This window comes from Penicillium waksmanii (assembly GCF_028829765.1).
Source record: "Penicillium waksmanii strain IBT 27052 chromosome Unknown utg000009l:1.0-4314994.0:1.0-4318279.0, whole genome shotgun sequence".
Lineage (NCBI taxonomy): Eukaryota > Fungi > Ascomycota > Eurotiomycetes > Eurotiales > Aspergillaceae > Penicillium > Penicillium waksmanii.
Genome location: NW_026643255.1, coordinates 655,233 through 677,289, shown reverse-complemented (window position 1 = coordinate 677,289; position 22,057 = coordinate 655,233). Strand labels below are relative to the sequence as shown.

The 22,057-nt window shown below is 50.8% G+C and overlaps 8 protein-coding genes across 8 annotated transcripts; 2 read left to right on the top strand and 6 right to left on the bottom strand.

Annotated features, from left to right (window-relative positions):
* Positions 1-156: 156 nt before the first annotated feature.
* N7481_010611 (D-mandelate dehydrogenase-like dehydrogenase) lies at positions 157-1,438 on the top strand (the record flags this gene model as incomplete). The annotated part of the gene is made up of 5 exons (XM_057269830.1): positions 157-475; positions 538-590; positions 658-824; positions 877-1,242; positions 1,303-1,438. 5 exons carry the CDS (start codon positions 157-159, stop codon positions 1,436-1,438), a joined length of 1,041 nt encoding a protein of 346 aa, XP_057117004.1.
* A 93-nt stretch (positions 1,439-1,531) lies between these two features.
* On the bottom strand, positions 1,532-3,952 carry N7481_010610 (fungal specific transcription factor domain-containing protein; the record flags this gene model as incomplete). Its single annotated transcript, XM_057269829.1, has 8 exons — positions 1,532-2,114; positions 2,173-2,417; positions 2,469-2,537; positions 2,599-2,637; positions 2,686-3,250; positions 3,312-3,516; positions 3,597-3,718; positions 3,807-3,952. 8 exons carry the CDS (start codon positions 3,950-3,952, stop codon positions 1,532-1,534), a joined length of 1,974 nt encoding a protein of 657 aa, XP_057117003.1.
* Positions 3,953-5,031: 1,079 nt separating this feature from the next.
* Positions 5,032-6,747, bottom strand: N7481_010609 (tetratricopeptide repeat protein; the record flags this gene model as incomplete). Its single annotated transcript, XM_057269828.1, has 1 exon — positions 5,032-6,747. One exon carries the CDS (start codon positions 6,745-6,747, stop codon positions 5,032-5,034), a length of 1,716 nt encoding a protein of 571 aa, XP_057117002.1.
* Positions 6,748-7,560: 813 nt separating this feature from the next.
* On the bottom strand, positions 7,561-11,137 carry N7481_010608 (WD repeat protein; the record flags this gene model as incomplete). Its single annotated transcript, XM_057269827.1, is given in 9 exon segments — positions 7,561-7,815; positions 7,884-8,073; positions 8,135-8,223; positions 8,275-8,821; positions 8,838-9,225; positions 9,288-9,504; positions 9,558-10,800; positions 10,954-11,032; positions 11,101-11,137. 9 exon segments carry the CDS (start codon positions 11,135-11,137, stop codon positions 7,561-7,563), a joined length of 3,045 nt encoding a protein of 1,014 aa, XP_057117001.1.
* Positions 11,138-12,199: 1,062 nt separating this feature from the next.
* Positions 12,200-13,338, bottom strand: N7481_010607 (putative mitochondrial carrier protein (Pet8); the record flags this gene model as incomplete). Its single annotated transcript, XM_057269826.1, has 2 exons — positions 12,200-13,216; positions 13,282-13,338. 2 exons carry the CDS (start codon positions 13,336-13,338, stop codon positions 12,200-12,202), a joined length of 1,074 nt encoding a protein of 357 aa, XP_057117000.1.
* An 889-nt stretch (positions 13,339-14,227) lies between these two features.
* Positions 14,228-17,043, bottom strand: N7481_010606 (uncharacterized protein; the record flags this gene model as incomplete). Its single annotated transcript, XM_057269825.1, has 4 exons — positions 14,228-16,273; positions 16,317-16,370; positions 16,567-16,862; positions 16,980-17,043. The coding sequence occupies 4 exons, from the start codon at positions 17,041-17,043 to the stop codon at positions 14,228-14,230; spliced, it is 2,460 nt and encodes an 819-aa protein (XP_057116999.1).
* Positions 17,044-19,254: 2,211 nt separating this feature from the next.
* N7481_010605 (mitochondrial 54S ribosomal protein uL11m) lies at positions 19,255-19,806 on the bottom strand (the record flags this gene model as incomplete). The annotated part of the gene is made up of 2 exons (XM_057269824.1): positions 19,255-19,587; positions 19,678-19,806. The coding sequence occupies 2 exons, from the start codon at positions 19,804-19,806 to the stop codon at positions 19,255-19,257; spliced, it is 462 nt and encodes a 153-aa protein (XP_057116998.1).
* Positions 19,807-20,282: 476 nt separating this feature from the next.
* Positions 20,283-21,707, top strand: N7481_010604 (survival factor 1 family protein; the record flags this gene model as incomplete). The annotated part of the gene is made up of 5 exons (XM_057269823.1): positions 20,283-20,302; positions 20,367-20,582; positions 20,687-21,111; positions 21,168-21,544; positions 21,609-21,707. 5 exons carry the CDS (start codon positions 20,283-20,285, stop codon positions 21,705-21,707), a joined length of 1,137 nt encoding a protein of 378 aa, XP_057116997.1.
* Positions 21,708-22,057: the final 350 nt, after the last annotated feature.

Below are 22,057 nucleotides of genomic sequence, written 5' to 3'. Positions count from 1 at the left end.
ATTTTGCCGTGGGGTGCGGGGAAAGGGATGCATGGATGTATACAAAATGAAGGGGTGTTTTTTTTTTTTTGATTTCTTGTCTCCTATTGGAATCCTTGTTAGCATCTGTAACCTTGGAACCTTGGAAATATCATTTGTTGCCTACTGGTCACCTTAATGGCGTCTACAAAGCCGATCGTCCTCCACCTTGGAGATCCTATTGAGTTTAATAAAGAATTATATGCCCAAATCGCCAATAATTTTACAGTGATCCGACCCTCGCGAGAGGAAAGACAGCGGGATGCCTTCTTGAAGGCTCTCAGAGAAAAGAAATGGGGGGACTTTCAGGCCATTTTCCGTCCTTTTTGGAACAGTGGAGGGGAAATGGGACGATGGGATGCAGAATTGATCCCACTTCTGCCGCCGTCGTTGAAGGTGTATGGGAGTGCAGGTGCGGGTTATGACTGGATGGATGTCGATATTTTGGCCGAGCATGGTGAGTTTGCTTCAGGCTTCTTCAAGTTGGATATGAGTTCTCTTATAGTGGCTCTAATGTAGGCATCTTGTATTGCAATGGCGCACAGGCTTCAAGCGAGGCCGTGGCGGATATGGTACAGCTTCGTTCTAACTCTTAGGGTTTTCGGACCTCGTCCTATTCCAATACTAACATCAATGTAGGCCATTTTCCATATCATCTCAGTCTTTCGAAATATGCAGTGGTCTATGGATGGCGCCCGCTCTGGCGACCCTAAGCTCTGGCTCGAGGCCCACCAAAATACAGCAGCCACTGCGCACAACCCAAACACTCAAATTCTGGGAATAATTGGATTGGGAAATATCGGCTAGTATGCAGATCAAAAGCGAATTCTCCTGCAGCCATATGTCTAACAAACTCAGCACGATCGCGCGTAAGGCTTACGCTTGCTTCGGGATGAAGATCTACTACCAAGATCTCTATCGTAAATCGAAAGAGCAAGAAGAAGCCATCAACGCGTCATTTTGTGAAACTTTGAACGAGCTACTGGCCGTCTCAGACTGCGTTGTTTTGGCAACCCCGTTCGGTGGTTCGAAGCTCATCACTAAAGAAACACTGGCAAGGTTCAAAAAAGGATCCAAATTTGTCAATATCGCACGCGGCTCACTTGTTGATGAATCTGCTCTGGTTGATGCTTTAAAATCGGGGCATCTGTCCGCCGTGGGACTTGATGTTCATGAGAACGAGCCAAACGTCAACAAAGTTCTTACTCAGATGAGAAACGTTACGTATGTGCTTTGTCTCATCGATATCTACTGTGGATTATACTGATTATATACCCGTTTTAGATTGACCGCTCACACAGCTGGAGGGGCAGCCGAGACTCAAATCGGATTCGAGAGGCTTTCTATGGAGAACATTCAACGAGTCTTAACCGGACAAGAGGCGTTGACTCCGGTCAACAAGCACTTGATGAAGAAATAGACATGTCAGCATAGAATCTAAGATCTTCTCTTTGTAATAAAGATTGTCGTATTGTCATGTTATACAGTTGTATAGAAATCTTGACTAGAATGATCAGATCTCAAGGCATTCTGGAAATGCGGCCAGATATGCGCTTTCAATCTCTCGTCCCATACCACCGACACCTTCAAAAACAATATCAGATTTCAGAGACATTCCGAGAGACTTCACACCGTGACGTAACTCCTCTGTTAACCTCTCTGCGTCTGAAATCTCCGTTTTTGGCTCGGGTTTGTCAAGTAAATGATAGCAGCTAGTTAGACGATCGGTAGCAAGGAATGCGCGGACTTTATGAAGTAGCATCAGAAGTGTATAGCAACTTTGCATTGCACAGCAGACGAAGTATGGGAGAGTATGGGGCCAGTTGCGAGTAGGGGCTCCTTCGCAAGGCCCCATGCTGGATATAATTGGGTAAGGAAGGTTGCGAAAGGAAGTGGCGACGACGAGAGAGGCCTTGAGACAGATCGTTGAAGACTCTTGCTCAGTGAAGGGAAAGGTCGACTCGCTATCAGCCACCCAGATGGGCGAAGGCGTAGAGGAAAGACCGTGGCTGTTAATAGACGTGAGGTCGCAGTATTTGTCCAAGAATAATGGGATATCCATGAAGGCTCTGAAACGATGAAGGCGGATTCGAGCCCTGGATTTGAATGAGTAATTAATATAGTATTCAACGAGAATGAGACGAGTGAACTCACGTGTAGATGAGGATTCGACTGACTCTCCACATATTTTCCGCAATCGGCTCTTCGTATTCGGTACCAAAATGTGTTCGAAGACAGCGATCTGACTCAATCATCACAGACACGATAGTTGCATCCAGCTGTTTGATTTGTGTCCCAATATCAGCCGGACGAGCAGAGTCGACCGAGCTCTCGATCTTCTGAGCCATTTGATGGGTGGCAAAGAGTGTCTTCTGCGCCTGGATCATAAGATTCCAGGGCTTATTACATATGAGTCAAATGTATATGCAGGCTTTTAAGAACATACTCACCTCTAGATGTACATCAAAGAGGGGATAGGGTGTCGTTATTCGTGTATCGTCAGCGGCGATAACTGGTGGCTAAAATCTAGTTAGTTGGAGACCCTTCAATTTACTAGTAGGCGATGAGATATCAACTCACGGCAAGATGAACATTGGAAGACAGGTAGGCAACAAACATCTAGTAGATCTGTTAGCGAAACTTAGGATTGCATAGATCAAAGCTTACAGTTATCCACCAGGCCCTTCTTTGGGCCTCCGAGGACTCATTTGTAGTTTCGCCAAGCGCATGAAGAGAGATATCCATAGCTGTTGTCACAGCTTGGTTGATACGAGCTCGCATCCGAGACACGTTGCCACGCTGAACGTACTCGTAAATGGCGAGGACTACCAGCGCTAGAATAGGATCAAGCTGTATTGGTAGATCTGGATGAAGCGAAGAACTTCGAAACATAGTGTTCTCGAGGTAAAAACTTGACGATGGGCCCAAGTCGTCAATCTCCTTTTCAACGCTGATAAGCGCTGATTGGGCGAACAGTTGTGCATAGGATCTCCTGAGTGCGAAATTGGGTTCTTCAATTTGACTAGAATGTTGGGATGGGGGAATCAGGACTAGGATTGCGGATAGAGCAAGAGCTAAGGAAGACTCTGGCCAGTATGGAAGGTCGGCCTTCCTGGGCTCTGTAGATTCTCCCGGCGGCTGAAAGACGCTCGGCTGATCTTCATGGTGCAGAACAACCGAAGAGGGTAGAAGTGGGAGATATGGGTGAATGTAGATATAATAGGCGTTGGCACTTCCAAGGTTCATAGGTCAATTAAATACCACAAAATACCTCGTTTGATTTCTCAACTTACATTTCAGCTTCGCTTCGATAGGCTCGAACAGAAGCCATTTCCACATCCGGAATCGATGATGAAACAAACGGCCCGTCACTTGGAGTTGGTAGACCCCAGATTTGTCGGTTTCCAGTTGCATCGGAAGAAGAGTCTGGAGATAAGTCAAGGTTATGAACTCCGGCAAAGGGAGAGACCAATCCCATCATGTTTTCTAGAAATGGTTCTGATAATTGGTTAGCTCAAAGGTCAATACGCTTAAGTATAAGCACAAATACTGGGTCGAATGATGAATAATGCACTCACCGAAATTGTCCATGATTCCTGAAGGTGAACATTGTGACGGTGGGTCATCGTTAGAACGATGCCGTTGCGCTTCTTCGTAACGAAAGCCACGGCGTGGGCCGCCGCGGCGACTAGGTTGGTAACTACAAATACGTTCTTTGCCGGCACACTTATTTGAAAAGGATGCCATTAGCCATGTTTCCAAGTAAAAAAATTCATCCAAAAACGTACACTTTTACAGGGCTGTTGGCCGTCACAACGAGTCTTGGAAGAACGGCTGTACATATGATTTTAGCAATTGCACCCTCCCAATTCAGAGTGGATCCGTACCATGCCAGACAGGCTGCCTTTACAGGCGGTTTCGTAATTTTAGGCATTTGGATGATTATATCTGGAGGTGAAGGTGGTGGCCGCGTTTCGGCGGATGAAACGTCACCAAGCACGTGATCTTAGCACGACGACTGCAAAGACCAGCAATAAACTCAATTCCTATCGAAGACTGTGCAGTGAAGTAAAACTTGAATAGATGAGTGGCTCTATTTACCCCACTGTGTGCAGTGCAAAGGAGAAGAGTGGCCAGCGGGCACCCTACAGGAGGTGGAGAGTGTTCGGCTTTCGTTGTTTCAAACGCCGAAATGTCGCCGCTTTTCATGCCTGATATTCGTGAATTCGGCCTTTGAAATGCAGGATATCCCCAAGGTTATGTATCATTGACCCATTCTTAGTGAATTGAATTTATTCGTTAAATAAATGTTTCAATTCGCAATGAAATATCACTTTTCATATAGGGTTGCCAACTCAAAGGTACTACTAGTTAGTAGTACTAGTACTCGCTCGGGGCTCCTCGACAATCATGAAAGGCAATTCTCATCCTAGATAGAATGAATAGTATATCTTTATGTAATTCTGAGCCTTAACGCACTCTATTCCTCTTATTACTTCTCTACATTCTTACAGCTTGGTTATCTCGTTAAATGGTACTATCCTTGTTGTTATTTGACGTGATTGGGTTGTTTATACCCTCCGCACCTCCCACAACTTGAATACCCTCCATACCTTCTACTATGGAAAACTCAGCCTTTTTCTCATTCCTCCGCCTCAACACAGATTCCTCGGGTCGCCCATGACCACTATTTCTAGACTCCGTTCAAAAGCCAGGACAACTTCATAGACGGCCTCTTTGTAGACGCGAGGGAACAACTAAATTAAAATAATGAGGGATTTCCATACTATGTCTAGCACTTGTGTTATAACTTGAACTGATATGGATATCAGCTTCCACCTGTCGATGCAATTCAGCGCAGAAAACAAACTTCAATATGAAGAAGATCAAAAAGAGGGTCAACGATCGGATCCCTGGATATCATTCATCACCTCGAGCAGCCTAACTTCAAATACTATATTCTAACTCACATAACTATATTTACCGAAAAACAACTATTAGACACATCTCCAATCAACAACAGCCACCATTCGAGCAGCCGGTAGCAACTTCCGGCGCCTTGGAAATATCAGTTCGACAGAAGCAAGAAGATTGCACAGGAACATCGGCCACAGCAACAGCAATCTTCAGCTGTGGCTCAATGACCTGTGCCTCAGCCGTACGACCCAATCGAACCAAACACTCATGGTACCCTTGCAAAGCCCAAACGTTATTCGGGTGCTGACGCGAACGCATGACTGACTTATCAAGACCCAGATCTGCACGGTATACATCTGCCGCATCCGCCACGTGCCCTTGCTCCAATAGGAGGGCTGCATATGCATGGCGCGCGGGTTGCATCCAGCTCCACGGTTCGCTGTACCCCAGTCCGTCATCTACTTCAATAGAACGGCGGAGATGTTCGAATGCCTCGTTGTAGTTACCGCGTCGGTACTCGATCTCTCCATCCAACATGGCCGAAGCAACGCCTAGGATATCCACGCATTTGTTGGGCCAATCGAGGCGCGTTTCCGGAACGCGCTTCTCGGCTGCACGATAGAGCTCACGTTCGGCTATGGCCTCGGAGACCCTGTTCGTTGCTGCATATGCTACACCTTTAGCATAGTGAGTGATTGCCGTGGTGACGGAGTATAGTACTGGGTCACTTGGGAGCGATCGCTGGATAATTTCTTCCCACATGCCAAAGCGGACCATGACGTGCAAGCGAACCGACATGAAAATTTCCATATAGTCGGCCATTGTGACGAGGAGCTCTTCTGGAAGGGTCGCTTCCATGCGGTTCACAGCATCCAAAGAGACATCCTTCTGGCCCGCAAACATTGCCGCATAAATAAGAGAGTGGTAGTTGTGCATGCGATAAACGGAATAAAAATTAAAAACGCCTTCTTCCTTGATATACTTTTCATCAGCAACGCAGGCATTCAGATTGGCGCGGATGGCAGCGCGATAGTCGCCCACTAACACATCCAGATGCGAGGGCATGTGGCGCATATGTCCCGATTCTGGAATCAAGTCTCGCAGATGGTCTGCTGGCACAAGTCCCAGTTCGGGCGTGGGCGACATTTCGATAAGATGAATATAAAGGTGCAATAAGCCAGGATGTTGAAAGGCAGCCTGCTGTTTCAACGCCTTTTCAAGCACAGTCTTTGCTTCTAGAGTTCTGCTTCCCGGGCTGGGCTCGCCAGTAACCAAGTCCCATAGTTTCCAAGGAGTGATGCTGGTCAGAGAATCTGCGAACAAAACGGATACGTCCAGATCATCACTGAAACTTTCGTAGGCGATTTCCATAGCATCTGCATAGGCTTTGTTCTGAAGTGCATATTGTTCCATGCTGGCAGGTTGGTCGCTATGGTACCGCGCTTGAATCGCGGTAATGAGCGCCTGCTCGATTGGTGATGTGTTGGCAGCGAGAGACTGGGCCTTCCGCGAGGCGTCAAAAGTGCGCTTCACGACTTCGGCCAGGTTGGCACCAAAAAATTCCCATGGTTGATTATAGTTGGGACCCAGAGTATATGCCAGACCCCAGTAGGCCATGGCACAAGATTCATCTTGAGCGATCGCATTTTCAAAGCATGTTGCGGCTTCTTTGTGGTTGAAGGCGTAGGCCCAGATCAAACCTCGGTCGAACCATATTTGAGCATCAGGACAGTTGGTAGTTATTGTACGACCAAAAGTGCCCAAGTCGAATGCATAATCGATTGTTTTACTGATGGGTGTATTTTCTGCCATGCTTGGGGGGAAAGGGAAACCAAATGGGACGTTGCAGGGTGCAGATTTGGGGTTGGGAGGGGCTCGGCAGAGGATTGGATCGTATGAGGGGACACGACATTTATACACCGCACAAGCACCGGACCGTACCACATTCCCACAGCGCACGGCAGAACCCGATTAGCGTTGACATTGACATTGAGATAAAAAGGGACTCGGATCAGGCCGCCTACTAGGTGATGCAAGTCCTGTTGGAACCCCAGATTATCGCATTTTCTTGATCTTGTATTGGCTGATGGGATACGCCCATCTGACGAGGCTTAGAAAGCTGTTGTTTCATCCACTAACGCAATTAGGAAAATCTAGAAATCGCAGTCATCTTCAGGTGGAAACTGGTCAGATTTACAATTTCCTTCCCCAGGAATTCACTGACTGAAAACATACTCTGAGGTCAGATCAGGTCGCGCGAACATACCTTGGAATTTATGCTAACTGCAGGGTACTTTTGAGGGTCTACCATACGCAGCGCAATGCTAGTATCAAAGGAACATGTCATTGGAGGCGATAAGAAAAAACAATAACAAAAGCAGCAAGGGGAATCAGAGAATATCTCCTCCACATATGTACTCATGGCTGCATACCTGCATGCCTCGCTTGTTTGTTCGAAAAAGACATAGCCACACAAATCGTCGCTAGCAGTCCAGTCTAGCAAGACTGCTTGGCATGTACGCGGAAAGAGAGAAAACAAAGCGGGAGAAAGAAAAGAAGAAAAAAAGGGACACCGAAGACACAAATACGTTCAATATGTACATAACCGTGACAGTTGGCCCACCTTTAGGTTGCAATCGAGCCAGAGACCGAACCAGTGGTCATCGAATGGATGCTACCGGGAGGGGCCGTTGTCTCGCCGTTTGTGACGTTGGGGGTGGTGGGGCCACCCGTCTCGACGTGACTTTCAGTGTTGCCCATCAACGATGGTGGCGGTCGGATCTCCTTCTTGCCGTTTGTCTTGTAGTGAAGGATCATATCGCCAGAAGTGCGCCAAAGATGTGTTCGCATTGTCGCTAGAGTCATGTTGGATGGCACCAGCTAAATGGTCATGTCAGAAAGGGAGATTTGGGGGGGGGGGGTGGGGAAGCCACTCAGATTGATCATACCATCTTTTGACAATACAGTTCAAGATATTCCTCTGGCGGCATGACGTTGGCCTCGGGCTCATCCGGATTGGGAGGGTCGATACGTTCAGCCACATAAGCCAGGACCTTCTTCGCACGAAGCATACGATTGGCATTCAGACGAGAACTGTTATTTCCATTGACAGGAGGAGGTCCCCCATTTGCCGTCGGTCTATGGGGAATCTTGTCAGCATTTAAGACTCGTGGAAGGGGAATTGCATGCAAAACCCTACACCTCGGGCTTCACAACAGGAGGCAAAGAGTCGTCGAATGGTTTCAAGACAAATGCAACCTTGACCTGTTCCTTGAAAGGAATTTGGTTCTAAATTTCAGTCAGAAAGATATCTTCAACATCAGCAGTCGTGCAACTTACTTTCAAAAGAAGTTCACCAAGCCAATAAGGTATGGCCTTTTCGAGTCGCTCAATATCCTGTCCTATATTTTCAAAACTTCCTCGGTACAGATCCGACGCTACGGCGGTATCGCCGGTCTCCTCCTGGATGAAAACCGCAGTGCGAGGGGGGATGCTGAGTCGAGGAGTTTCGGTCTCAAGGCTGGGGATGATTGCTGTCGCCAATTCCTTGCCAGGGTTTGCAGACAGGAATTCATCATACTCGTGACGAATCCGATCAATAACGCCACTGATGTTAGCTTCATATGTCTTCTCCTCCTTGACATCGGCAGACTCAGACTCCTCAATCTTCTCCTCCGGGATCAGAGGCTTCGCATCCGTCGAGGTTCGGCCCATTCTCTTCGGAAACTCCATACGGAACTTCTTTCCAAATAGCGAGCCACCTTTCTTACGCTCTTCTTTATCCGGCTCGGCGGGAGATTGGGGTACTCCCGATTCCGATGGAGACATGGGTGGCTTATCGTCGGGCTGAGGTGGATTAGATGGCCTCGTAGAGAAGTAATCAGATCTATCGAGAGAAGGACGATGGCACGGCATCGGGGTTCCCTGGCAAAGACCCAGGAACATCTGGGGTCTCAGCGTCAAAGGCAGGAAATGGAGAGTTACTCTGCATAGAAGTGCTGAGATAATTGGCGGATGATGGCGTGCCGATATTTATCCCGAATCCAGCGGTGCTGGGGCTCCCGGGGAAGTCCATATTAGGCCGCAAAGTCGTGGAAGAGGGATCATGGATGGGAATCCCCATGCTTCGTGGAATATCATCACCAGGTGCAGATGTGCTCAGTACTGGGTTCAGCTTGGCTAGTTCTTCGGCCTTGGCCACGGCACTTTCGCGATATTCGCTATCGCGCCGAACCTCCTCGTCAACCAAGGAGGCAAAAAGCCAACGCAAAATCCATTTTCCAAGATTGACTATAGATGTTGTTAGCCCCCTAATGAGGGATTTACTGATGATGACTTTATCTGGGACATACTTCTTTGATCATCTCTGAAATTTACCATATCGGTCTCTGAAAGCCCGGCCTCGTCCGCGTAGACTTCGGCATCAAAGCAACGATTCGGCTCGAGGATGACAGACAACCTGCCGGTTCGAACGTCGATTGTACACCAATGGGAGATACTTTCTGTGGTATTGAGCTCGGTAGCCACATCATCAAGATGCCGCTTCCCGAATTCTTGGACGGGAACGCACTTCGATTTTGGTCAGTTTCTTGCCACCAAAGGCTTCCGAGAACCGGACTTACCTTCAACAAATCCCACAACACCACTTCTCCGGCTGAATCTTGCGTGAGGGTACGCTTTCGATCGTTCAACATCAAGCACTTAATCAGGCCATGCTGGCCCTCGATACTTTCTTCGGGCAGTGAATGCACTGGAATTGTGAGATCAGGCTCCAAGCCATTCTCTGCAGAGCGTCCATTCGGAGGACCCCTCAGCAACGAGGACGTAGCGGACAGCTGCAAGGCAGCGTTGTAGGGGATCTTCTTTGGTCCATTTTCTGGAGCCTTCTCCGGCGTTTTCTCCGGGTCGGCCGTTGTAGACTCAATAGTACGCGCTGGGTCAGGCTGGGCTTCGATTTCAAGCTCCGTATCAACGTTGCGCCAGCGATTGATGCTGGACTTGGGTGTGGCTGTCCAGATAAAGTCACCAGCTGCCACGACCTTCACGACACCCTCGTGCTCTTGTAACGCTGCGACAGATGTCCCTTGTTCCGGGTCTGGGGAGTTTCGGGTGTCGGTCTTCGCGACCAAGCCCGAGCGATCGCTAGAGTAAAACACCGAAAGATCTGGATGATCAGAATAGAGAGACCAGACGCTATCGTTATGCATAGTCAACGTATTCATGCAACGACCGGCAGTCAGCGACCAGATCTTGATGGTTTGGTCCGATGAAGCCGTCATAATGGTGTCCCCGGTCTGATTGATCAAGATATCGCGTACGTTATCTGTGTGACCAACGAACTTGGTTACCAACTTGCCAGACTTAGGATCCCAGACGCGAACGACGTTCTCCGGTCCACCGCTGGCGAGCACTGAGGACACGGCACCCAGGGCGTAGACCGAACCCTTCTCGGTGGTATCGTCACCACCGGCGTCTATGTTTAGGACCTCACCACCGCCATTCAGATCCCATAGATAGAGTTTATGGTCCAAACCACCGGAGGCGACCCAGCTGGCCTGCCCGCCGGGACTTGCTACGGCCTTCACATAGTCGGCGTGTTTACCGATGCGCTCGGGGACTTCTGTCGACTCGGAGTGCGGGCGCCAGAGCCGCACGGTAGTATCCGAAGACGCCGAGACAAGGGCGGAGTTGTTCTCGGTTAAGACAATGTCGTTGATCCAGTGGCTGTGTGCCTGGACCTGTGTCTTGAATCGAGTCGGGCCTGGCTTGCGATTGGCGGACGAGAAGGGATTCTGCGAAGAGAGAGGATTGAGGGGAAAATCGAGATCCCAGGAGCAGATAACGCCGTCACGACCAGCGGAATATCTGGGGGAGGCGCAAACAGAGGTCACGTTAGCAAGTCGTGCAACCCACAGGCGAGGCGACAGTGCAGACACCCAGCGAAACAGCGAAAGGATGTGACCACGAGGCGAGGGCTCGAGAGCTTCATTGTTTAGAACAGAGTAGATCATGACTTACAGGATGGAGTTTTGACGGTCAACAGTTAGGCCATTGACCCCCAACCGGTGCCCACCGGGGGCATCGGGGAGAGGAAGCACTGGAGGGGAAGGATCAGTCAGAATCGCAAGGTCTAGGCTTGGACCTCTGTTTGTATGGCAAACTCACCATAGGTGACCCTCTGGTGGCTCAGTTTCCGTGCCATACATGCAGTTTGGGGATGGGAGGGTGAAATTGCGGAGGAGATGCGGAGCAGCTTATCTGTGCCTCAATCGAGGGCCGATCACACGTTGGTCCGGGGGCGACGTCACTGACTACCCCAACACAAACAAGGGGAGACAATAGGTCAAGAGTTCAACAGATTAGGAGAGCAATAATAGTAGTAGTAGTAGAAGCAGGGAGGAAAGGAACGGCAGGATCAGATCAGAGATTAGTGAGGGGAAGGGAAGTTTGGGGGGATCCGCCAGGGGCATTTCGGTTCGCGACGCCATAGCGCAGCATCAGCCGGTGCCTGGTCGTATTACCCGGGCCTTGCCAGTGGGATTCTTGCTTGGTACGTACTTCCAAGACTCTCGAAATAGCTTACTTCTAGTCTCACAACCATCTCTTTTCGTGTTACTAAAAGAGGACTGAAGAGGGTTCAACGAGGTATTCCAACCGCCATATGCATCAATATAACCCTATATTGATCACCCCCACCCCGAAGGCGGCTACTTTGCAGAAACAGTCGACATCCACATCAAATTCCAAATTCATTTCGATCCAAGATGTATGGCCAGACAGTGGAACTCGAGATTCGTGCATCAAATAAAGTCATGCTAGTACACTACCTCTTGCTTACTCCAAGTTCTCCAGGCTTTCCCCTAGGCCTTTTCCATCTCAGACCGCAAACCACACATGCATAGCGGTATTGGCGGGGTGTGGGGGTGTATATATGATCATACACGCTGATGGGACCTACGGCAGACGCAGACATGGAGGCGTTTGTAGTGGGCCCGAATATGGAATGTGGAATGCGGGGGGTGGTGGGCGGAGGGCGAGTATCAAACCACGGGCAGTCTCTCCTGACGCAGGATCAAGTGTAGCCTGCTGCACTGGTTGGTCAAGCAGCCGACTAGTATTCAAAGGATAGAGAAAGAAAGTGCAAACACCACTGTCGAGAAACAACCACTTCTATCAATCCAAGTCTATACACTCTAGATCCTCTATGATATGGCAGTAGTAATATACAAGAACCCCAACCAACAAAGCTATACAACAATCAAAATCACAAATTCTCCTCCCGTTCCCGCTCCTGCTTCTCCTGCCTCTTCCCCTCAAGGCTATTCCAAGCCCACTGGTAACTACCCAAGAAAACAGCCCCACCAATTCCAATCCAAGCCACACGAGGCCCAATACCCCTCCAAAAAGCGCCAAAGCCCTCCTGCGCAATCCCCCTCACAATATCCTTCACTCGAATCGGCCCGTCAGAGCCACCATCACCACGCCGGGCAAGCATGACCCGGGTCTTAATCACGTCCAGCGGAGTGGTCAATCCAGCCGCAATCGCACCGGCAACACTACCGAACATCGCACTGGTCGAAGCGGGGATTTGCTCCTGCTTCACGATCCCCGAGCTAGCGTCCTTGAACCTCAGATACCGCTGTGCGTAGTTCTCCTTCATCGTCTCCCACATGGTGAATTGGAGGACGGTGAATGGGATCTCGCGCGCGATCGTGATTCCAGCTCCGCGGTACAGTTCACGGAATACCTGACCATATCCGCCCTTCGCGGTACGGGGTTGGGGAGTGGGAGTGGGAGTGGAACCGGGGATGATTGCATTTGTGCCTGCGGCCGGGATTGGGATTGTTGAGGTGGTGTGTGCGTGGCGGAGAGAGAGGATATCCTTTAGCGCGAGACGACTCGAGCCACCGAAGAGACCGGCCTGAGCTCGTTGCTTAACGACTTCCGTCGGAACGCGCACGGCGCAGGCCGCGATTTCACCTAGTGAGGAGGCGATTGAGTGTGTGAAGAAGACATGGGTGCGGGAAGCGGGTGCGGAGTCCGGGGTGGAGGGGAGGAGGGAGCGCTTGACGCCGTCGTAGACTATGAAGAAGGATGCGGCGGAGGGGGCTGAGCCGAAGAGGACGGATGGAAGACCTGCGTAGATTCCGCGGACTGTCTGGCGTAATGTGAGTCGTGAGGTTTGCGGTGCGGTGTGGTCGCGTGCTTTTTGGAGTCGGGTCTTGATGGTGTCGAGGGGGTAGAGGGAGCAATCAACGGTGAGACCTGCGACGGCACCGGACTTTTTGGAGGGTTTAGTTAGTGATTTGCTAGGATAGAACTGGGATTGAAGGGTTGCTCTCTTACAAGGAGGGACCTCGTCCAGAGTGAGGCCGGTGCCTGTCCCTCGGCTTGTTGGGACATAATGCGAGGTGAGATGTGGGAGTGGGAGTGGGAGTGAAGGGCTTTTTTCTACCGCGCAAGCATGCTGTATTTGGCAATTGACTCGGGGTATTAGGGAGGAGAGTTGGAGCAGAGGATTGTTCTTGGAGTGCCCCGGTGAAGCGCAAGAATGCGTGAGGAGAGCTCCGCAATTGACGCAGATCCAGCAGTCAGACAGTCAGACCATTCCGATACCGCCGGACCGGACTTTGACTCTCAAGCCGATCACTGGAGAACCGTTGAATTCTATGCACTACGAGTATGTTCTCCCAAAGCTTTTCTTCCTTTTCTAATTCCAAAAAATTAATAAAAGTAAAGACTTTATATTCTTATATTCAGGGAATTGTATCTACTGAATTGGGATACACCATAAGTACAGGAGAACCCACGCAAAAAGGCCCAGCCACCAGAACATGAAAGACTCGCAGAAAGAGCCCGTGTCGGACAGCCCGCCACATATCTAACGAGATGATAATCTAATACTGGACAGCTGGGCCGGCGAATTTGCTTTGCCAACAGACCCGATTCTCTCCGGCAAAACGCCTTGGAAAACGCTGCTTCATCGTGGTACTCGGCCGCTGGAGAAGAAAACGCGCGACAAACAGGCGGGGAAGTGTTAAGATCGCGGAAAATTAGTGGGACACATCATATGGACAATGAATATGGAACAAAATAGAAACAAAAGTCACACAAATGTCGACGGCCATTCGCGTGGAGTTCGTGTCCTGGGATCACCCCAGAATGGACCTTGTTGATATGGGACAGACCGCATGGCGAAAGGGCGAAGAAAAAAGTAAGTCGGCCATTTCGCTTTGAGTCGTTGAATGGGGGAATATGCACAGTTGAAGAAATTGATACATGAATGGTGAGATTATTTGGCCTTGGTGGCTTTACTGGCAACCGCGGGGCTCTGGGCAGGGGGCTCGAGAACGTGTTTGTGGTTTGGGGCAGGAATAACTTCGCCAGTACCCTTCTGCTCACATGTCAAGATACTGCGCACCCATTCATCGGCGAGGACTTCATCCAAGGTCGCACGGTCTTTCGGGTCGACCTTGAGCATACGGCCAATGATGAATCGACTTTCCCGCGGCAAAATGCGGAGGAGTCGCCAGGGGCCCTTAATGACCTCCTGTTTGGGCGCTGGCTGCGGAGCGCCCGGCGGGAGAGGCGGGGCCTCTTTACTGGTGGTCCGCGTGGGCTTGTTGTTTTTGGTGCTGGACTGGCTAATCTGTTTCTGGGCCTCGGTAGGGCTATCGCTGTCCTTTGGCGACTCAGGCTTCTCCGAGCTGTCCGGCTTCGTACCGTTCTGCTCCGGCGCAGGGACAGTCAGTTTGGCTGGTAACTGGGAGGTCGGTCCATTTGATGTGGGAGGGACCTGCTTCTGCTCGAGCGGTTTGTTTTCAGGAACGGTAGATGGAAGGTCGGGGTTGGACTTAGGCCGGCGTCGAGGATCAATGTCGGGAACCGGTGTGCCAGGCGTGGGAGTGGCAACGAACAATCGGTAAGAGTTGTCCGTGCTGCGCGGCTGCTTCCACGGGAAGCGACGCAAAGTCATACAACAGAAGATGATCGCCAGCGACCAAACATCCGTGGGGCGCGGATCGTACTTCTTCTCATCATATACCTCGGGGGCCAGGTAGGGGTCCGATCCCACAATGCCCGAGGCCGGAACAATGTCGTTCTCGAAAGGGTAGCGGAACACGACTGCACTTCCAAAATCAATCAACTTCATGATGCCGCGATTGTTGACGACCACGTTGTCCAGCTTGAGATCCCGATGGGCTAGGCCCATTCCATGCAGGTAGGCAACACCGCTGAGGATCTGTTTGAATGAACACGCAATCTCCTCCTTGCTCATCTTGCCCGTCATGACGATCGCAAAGAGATCGAACGGAGCATATTCCATCACCTCGTACCAGTGTTCTCCTTCCTGGATGATGTCGAGGGTCTCGATGATATTACCATGGTGCAAGGTGGAACCAATGCAAAACTCGGCGGTAACCTTCTTGGAGTACTCCTTCAAACTTTCCCAGCTGTGTCGATCACGGAATTGTTTGACGGCGAAAGTGACACCATCACTGTTCCGCTTCAAAAGTCGCACCGAGCCACCCGCTCCAGAACCAAGAACCCGACCCATTTTCCCGTACTTGGAATTCAACCCATGGTCATCAGCAAAAGGAACATTATCCGGGGCCATTTGATACGGGGTACTCTTGCCCGAGGACCGACTTGACCGTTTGCCAGATGTAGGAGAATCCGGGCGTTTGCTACGGTGGCCCATCTTGAAGAACCGCTTCAGCTCGGACATTGAGCCGTGATGGCCATGACCATGACCATGACCATGACCGCTCTTTTGGTCGTGGTCCTTTTTGCTGCTTCCAAACATACCCTTCTTGTCGCTAGACTTGGTGACATCGCTTGCACTTGCGGACCGTGGTGTCCCCGGACGAAATGTCCGCTTCGAGTCACGACTCCCAAAGATGAACCGCGGATCTAGCTGAGCAAGATTCTTCGATTGCGGAGGTCGCTTACTGCGAGCGTATGGATCGTCGGGTTCGCCTACCGGTGTGATGGTCCCGGGTGGCGTATGGGAGTCGCGCGGGGTCGGAGGAGGACTCTCCTCTTGAGAACCGGCATCATTGCCAATGAAAAACTGGGCGCGGTGCTTCGGCAAGGAGGTGATGATCCCTGTAGGCTCAGAGGCACCGCTCTGTTTCATCGAGAGACGGTCGGTGGACCCGGGTCGTGATGACGGGGCACTTTGATGGTTGCCATTCTGGTCGCTAGAGGAGACGGGAGGTGATGTTTCGGGGGTGATGGCCGATGCCTTAGCATTGCTGACAGCGTTCAATGATGCGCTGCTTTCACCAATTCGGGATTCACGAGATTGGGTGACGGCGGGGGTTAGGGGAGGCGACTGTACAGCGGAGGTGGGGGGGAGAAGCATGGGGCGAAGTCACATAGGAGCCAGGGCCCTCTCGAGCACTCCGATCGCTCGACTCTCGCGACGCAACCTAGAGGAGAGGGTGGAGGTTAGCATCATTGGCCTTGAAATTGGGGTTCTACCAGGCTCATGGGCCCGGGGTAGTAGAAATCAGGAGATACTGATGAAAACCTCACCCTCCGTGGCGAATCCAGCCACGGAGCTTGAGAGCTTCCACGATCCAGGGGAGAGTGAGCGAGGCAAAGGGGGAATGGTTGTCAACGTACCCTCGAGGAAGGAAGCGACATTGGCTCGAAGGAGAAGTTGTTGCGTAGACGAGACTCCTGAAGCTGGGAGCTCTGCAAGCTCATGGCCAGCGACCGCAGCTCCTCTTCGTCAGTCTTTTTGCGAGTGTCGGTCGGAAGCTGTTCCGGTTCAGGAGTAGCCTCTGAGTGAGATGGTTCAATCTCCTGCGTGACGGAGGAGAAGCGAACTTGGCCAGGCTGAGATCTTGACTTGGCGTCGGAATCACCGGTCTCCGCTTGAGCCGGCATCTTGGCGGGGGAGTGCATGACGGGCGAGCCTGTCGCGTTGGAGCATGCGGAGTTAGAAGGGGTGGAATTTGAAGGGCCATCGAGTTCATTTGGCCTTTGAAAAGGGAAAGGGGAAGGAGGGGCTTGTTTTTCCGACCAAGACATACCTGAATCCATGGCGTTGGCGTTGGGGTTGGTGGGTGAGGGCGAATGGGCCTGTTCAGACGTCATACTCATTCGACACCAACAATTCGGGACCTAGTGGGACGGCATGCCCCCTCGGGGATTTGAATTTCGGAGAGAGAGAGATAGGTTGGAGTTGATTTTTCTTTTCTTTTCTTTTTGTCGCGAGGTGAAGGCGAACACTCGATGGGGGAGAAAAGCCGGAAGCAGAGAGAGAATGGAAAGCCGTGAAAACCGTTGATTACGTGGAGGCAAATCTTTTCTAAGTTTTCGTTTCGCCGAATCCGTGCGATAAGCCCGCAACGAGAATCTCTGAAATGATCTCAGCGAGGAGAGGAGGGGAGAGGAGAGAGTGGAAATGTGCAAAGTGGGAATGAAGTGATAAATAGAGGGAGAAGAAAAGAAGAGGGAATGGTAGAGTAGAGAGGAGAGGAGGAGAGGAGGAGGGGGGGAAGAGGGGTGGCAGTTGGAGGAAAGAGAGATTGGCAGAGAGATTGGGGTTCTGGTCTCGGCCTGGACCTAAGGAAGGTATGACTACTTACTAGTACTCTAGTAGTACTCTAGCACTAGGGCAGTGGCTCTAGTTACTCCATAACTACAAAAACCGGTGGGGGAACAGCCAAGGGAAAGGGCCAAGACTCATCAACTTCGCCCTTCACCTTCCTCCTTCCCTCTTTCCCTCTCCTCTTCACTCTCTGCACTCTACACTATACATACCACCGTTCTCATCTACTCACTATGCTGTGCGGTTACTGGTGGGATCCTTCAGAATACCCAGATCAAAGAATCCAACATCTCGGAAGACCGCGGAGGCTTATGGACCTATGATGTCGGCCTCGATGACCGTGCCGACTTCCCGCGAACAGGACCACCTGCGCCCGCCACTGGCTGCCGCTGTCTTCGCCCAGTGATCTGGAAGGATACCTGAATCGGTCTAGTCTTTCTCAGAGGTCCTCCTCGTCATCATCATCCTCATCACCATTATTCATACCAGCCAAGAGTACTCAACAACACGCCTGTGCCCAGAAATTACAATCACCGGGTGGCATCAAACTGACTTGGCACTCGGCACCAGGAATTCCATTACATACTCTACTACCCGTGGACTAGTAGTAACTAACTATTTGTCCTTCGATCGGAAGATGGCCATGTGCCGGCCTGCCTGGTCACACAGCGCCGGACATGCATCCACGCTAACTCCCTACATATTGTATGCACCACTACAATCCACGGTGTGTAATAGTATGCATATTATCAACCTAATGTAGATGTAGCACTGCGTAACTAGTTCCCCGTTGAATTACGACTCATATCCCTCCCCCCCGAGGCTCTGATCCCCGCCGACCCAGTTTCTTACCGTTTCTGGGTCCGGGGTAGCTGGTTCAGGACGACGCATTCGTCAGCCACATCATTTGTCAGGAGGGGTGTCAAGCACAGATGTTTAGATCACTAGCGACGATGTCTATTTGCCTGTAGTATGACCACACTCATATTCGACATGAGCACCCCTGGTGGCCGAAGCCATAATGAGAATATGACATGGGGTGTATAGCACTGCTTCTACCGACAGCCTGGAATGAGAAGAGAAGGTTGAGGCCACTCTGTATTCCGTTATAGCTTCTTAATAATTATGCACTCGAAGTTCAAATGCCTTTCAATTGAGATTTGAAAGATATCTTGTTCAATGGGTTACATACTAGTAGGTACAATACTAGTGCTTGCCCATAGAGTAACATGCCCCCTAAATAACTAGACATAACGAGATTGCCGAAGATCTCAAAGTCAAACAAGCTTGAGACTACTACTAGTAAACAGTGTCTGGGTGTAGAGGGCATACTCCTTTATTCATCTCGGCGTATACGCTATGAGATCTGAGTCTCACTCTTCGGCACCGGAGAAGACATCATTGACTTATACCTAGGTAACCTACAGCTCCTGCCTACATTCAAGAATTGATAATATGACTGGCCGTGCCAGATATTCCATTGTTGTATGCATACATCGCTCGAGTCGCATGCATCAAATGATCAGGTATATAATACAGCAGGGAGAATGTCCTTTCTCCCCTAGATGAGAACGCCAGAAAGACCATAGGAATGAAAGAAAGAAGAAAGATACAGCCAAATATAGCCGGATCCGATCTGCACAGTGTCGCCGTGCAGACAGACTGGGGCCAGCCAAACCGTGTTAATACGATGTTCGTGGTATTACAAGTCGAACTCAATCCCGCGCCTAACAAAAGATGCCATCACCTCATGATCATGGGACAACTTTGATGCCAATCGACTTGGCCTGCGAGATGACACTCTTGCACAGGCCCTGCAGGCTCAGTCCCGACAACCGGGTCTCGGAGTGCTTGATCTGGGCAATCTCGTAGACGTGCTTCAGGGAGATCGTGCCACAGCTCTCGTGACCAGGGCGCATGGAACCACGGAGACGGTTCTTTCGGGGTTCGACATGGGCGGCGTTGAGCAGGAGGTAGGTGGTAGTCGGAGTGCGCAGATCAAAGGCAAAGGATCGATCGGGGCGGACGGTGACGCGCGCGGGGATAGGGACGCCGACATTGATGTGCGCAGTGCGAGCGTTGAATTCCTAAAGCAATCCATCTATTAGTTTATCTGATTCCGGCCATCCCATCCAGGAGCATCAATGCTCGAGGCGGAGGGGAGGGTGGTAGCTCACCTTGCAAAAGTCCATACTCTTAACACCCTTACTACCCAGGGCCGGACCGACGGGGGGACTGGGACTGGCTTGACCAGCCCCGACAATGAGCTTGACGAACTGATCCTTGGATAACACGTTTCTGGCCATTGTGGAAAGGAATGTAGGGGATGATGGTCGAGAGTTGCTAAACCAAGCGGAGAAGAAGAAGACCGCCGAGTTTGGCTGAAGACGGAAGATTTTCCTAACCGCGCGCTGATTGGCCAAGAACCCACCAAGCGAGCTTGCAAGCGCCGTCATCGCGCTTCTCTCTCTCTTTTTTCCCTTTTTCTCTCTCGTGAGTTTGGATTTAATAATTCAAAACTAAGTGAACTTTTTATTGTATTTTTCCATCTACGATCCCTTGACCAATCTTCAACAAAAAGATATCGTTGGTCCTATTCAGGCCCAAATTCGTGTTCGTCACCTCGGCGGCTCCTCGTCCCATTCGCATCCGAGCTAAACTCTGGGCCCCGCGTGTCGATCTCCCTTCTCTCTCACCTCCCCTTTCCCTCTGCTCTTTTTTTTCTTCTCTGATCGCTACATCCATATTGATAAAATTTTTTTATCTCCGACCTTCCTTCACAATGAACTGGCTCAAGTCAACGTATGTTCATATTCTCCGATACTCCTCAATATGTGGTGGGGCAACTAATGATCAATGCGGGCAGTCTTTCGGCGGCCGTGGGTACGCAAGAACCCATCTATGGCCCTGATGCCATCCAGTCTGTCGCTCAGCAGGCTCAGGAGACCTCCCACTCTGTCCTGACCAAGGATGATCTGCGCTGGAAGGCCTACCAATACACCAATGTCGAGACCCAGACCTTCTACATCATCGCCGACGACGGCACATTGGTTATGGTCCAGCTGATCTACAGCAACATTGCGTAAGTTGATCGGATGCATTTCCACCGCTGTCAACGGGCCCCTGGCTCTGTATATCATTCCCAGGGCATAACTAACTGCTTGCGCTATCCTCCGAACTGTATAGGGGCATCCATACTACCGCTCACTTCAACACGAAGATCTTCAACCTCCAAGGCGACGGCGAGCACATCTGGAACACGAACCCTCTCTCCAACATCATCTTCGACGAGAAGATGCTTTCTTTCGCTGCCGACAACCTGGCCATCACACTGAACGAGGAGGGCGACTCCTACTCCATCAAGTCCACCGTCAACCCGGATAGCGTTGTTGACCTCAAGATCACCCGCAAAGCCCCCGGCTTCGCTGCCGGCAAGAACGGCACTTCCTACTTCGGAACCGACCCTAAGAACCCCTGGGGCTCTATGACCCATTCCTTCTGGGCTCGCTGTGCTGTCGAGGGCACTATTACCACCAAGGCTAAGACCTACGACTTGGCAGGCCGCGGTGTTTTCATCCCCGCTCTTCAGGGCATGAAGCCTCACCACGCCGGTATGAATTATGTATACCTTTGCACACAACAACCAGCACAAGCTAACACATTATAGCCGCCCGCTGGAACTTCCTTAACTTCCAGACCCCCACCTTCTCCGCTATCATGATGGAATTCACCACTCCCCCATCCTACGGCTCGACCAAGGTCACCGTCGGCGGTATCCTCAAGGATGGCGAGATTATCTACGCTGGTACCGACAACAAAGTTACCCACACCAATAGCGAGCAGGACCCCGAGAGCGAGTGGCCCGAGCCCACCTCCATCAAGTGGGAGTGGTCCGGCAAGTCTGCCGATGGCCAAGACGTCACCGCCGAGGTCGATGGTCCTCTGGGCAAGCGCCTGGACCGTGTCGATGTCATGGGTGAAGTCCCCGGCTTCATCAAGACCATCGCTGGCAGTGTCGCCGGTACCCGCCCGTATATTTTCCAGGTATGTTTCTCCTTCCCGCCCTCCGTGATGCATTGGTTTCAACCCATCCTAACTCCACTCCCAGTACTCCCCCAAGGAGAAGCTTTCCCTCAAGCTCAACATCGGCGGCGTCGAGACCGTCGAAGAGGGCTTCCTGTTCTCAGAGTCGACCTTCATCTCCTAAATCCGATAAAGGCAGTCTCTATTCACGACCTACGTACATAGGAACATCACCCAATTCTGGGACTTGTTGGCGTTTTTGTTCGAGTTATTCTACATTACACTGAGGGCAGTCGAGATTGGCTCCCGCGCGAACCAGACATTCCACAGATTGTATACTGGATACTTAATGCTATTAACTAAATTACTCTACTCTACGATTCACTTCTCTCACTCGTACTTAAAGAAAATCTTCAAGATAGAGCATGAAGCGCACTCTCCCATCCACTTGAGGCAAGACGGACAGGACTGATAGTACGGTCAAAGAGTGATTTGTTAAAGAGAATTATTATGTGGTAAGGGCATAGCCTTGAG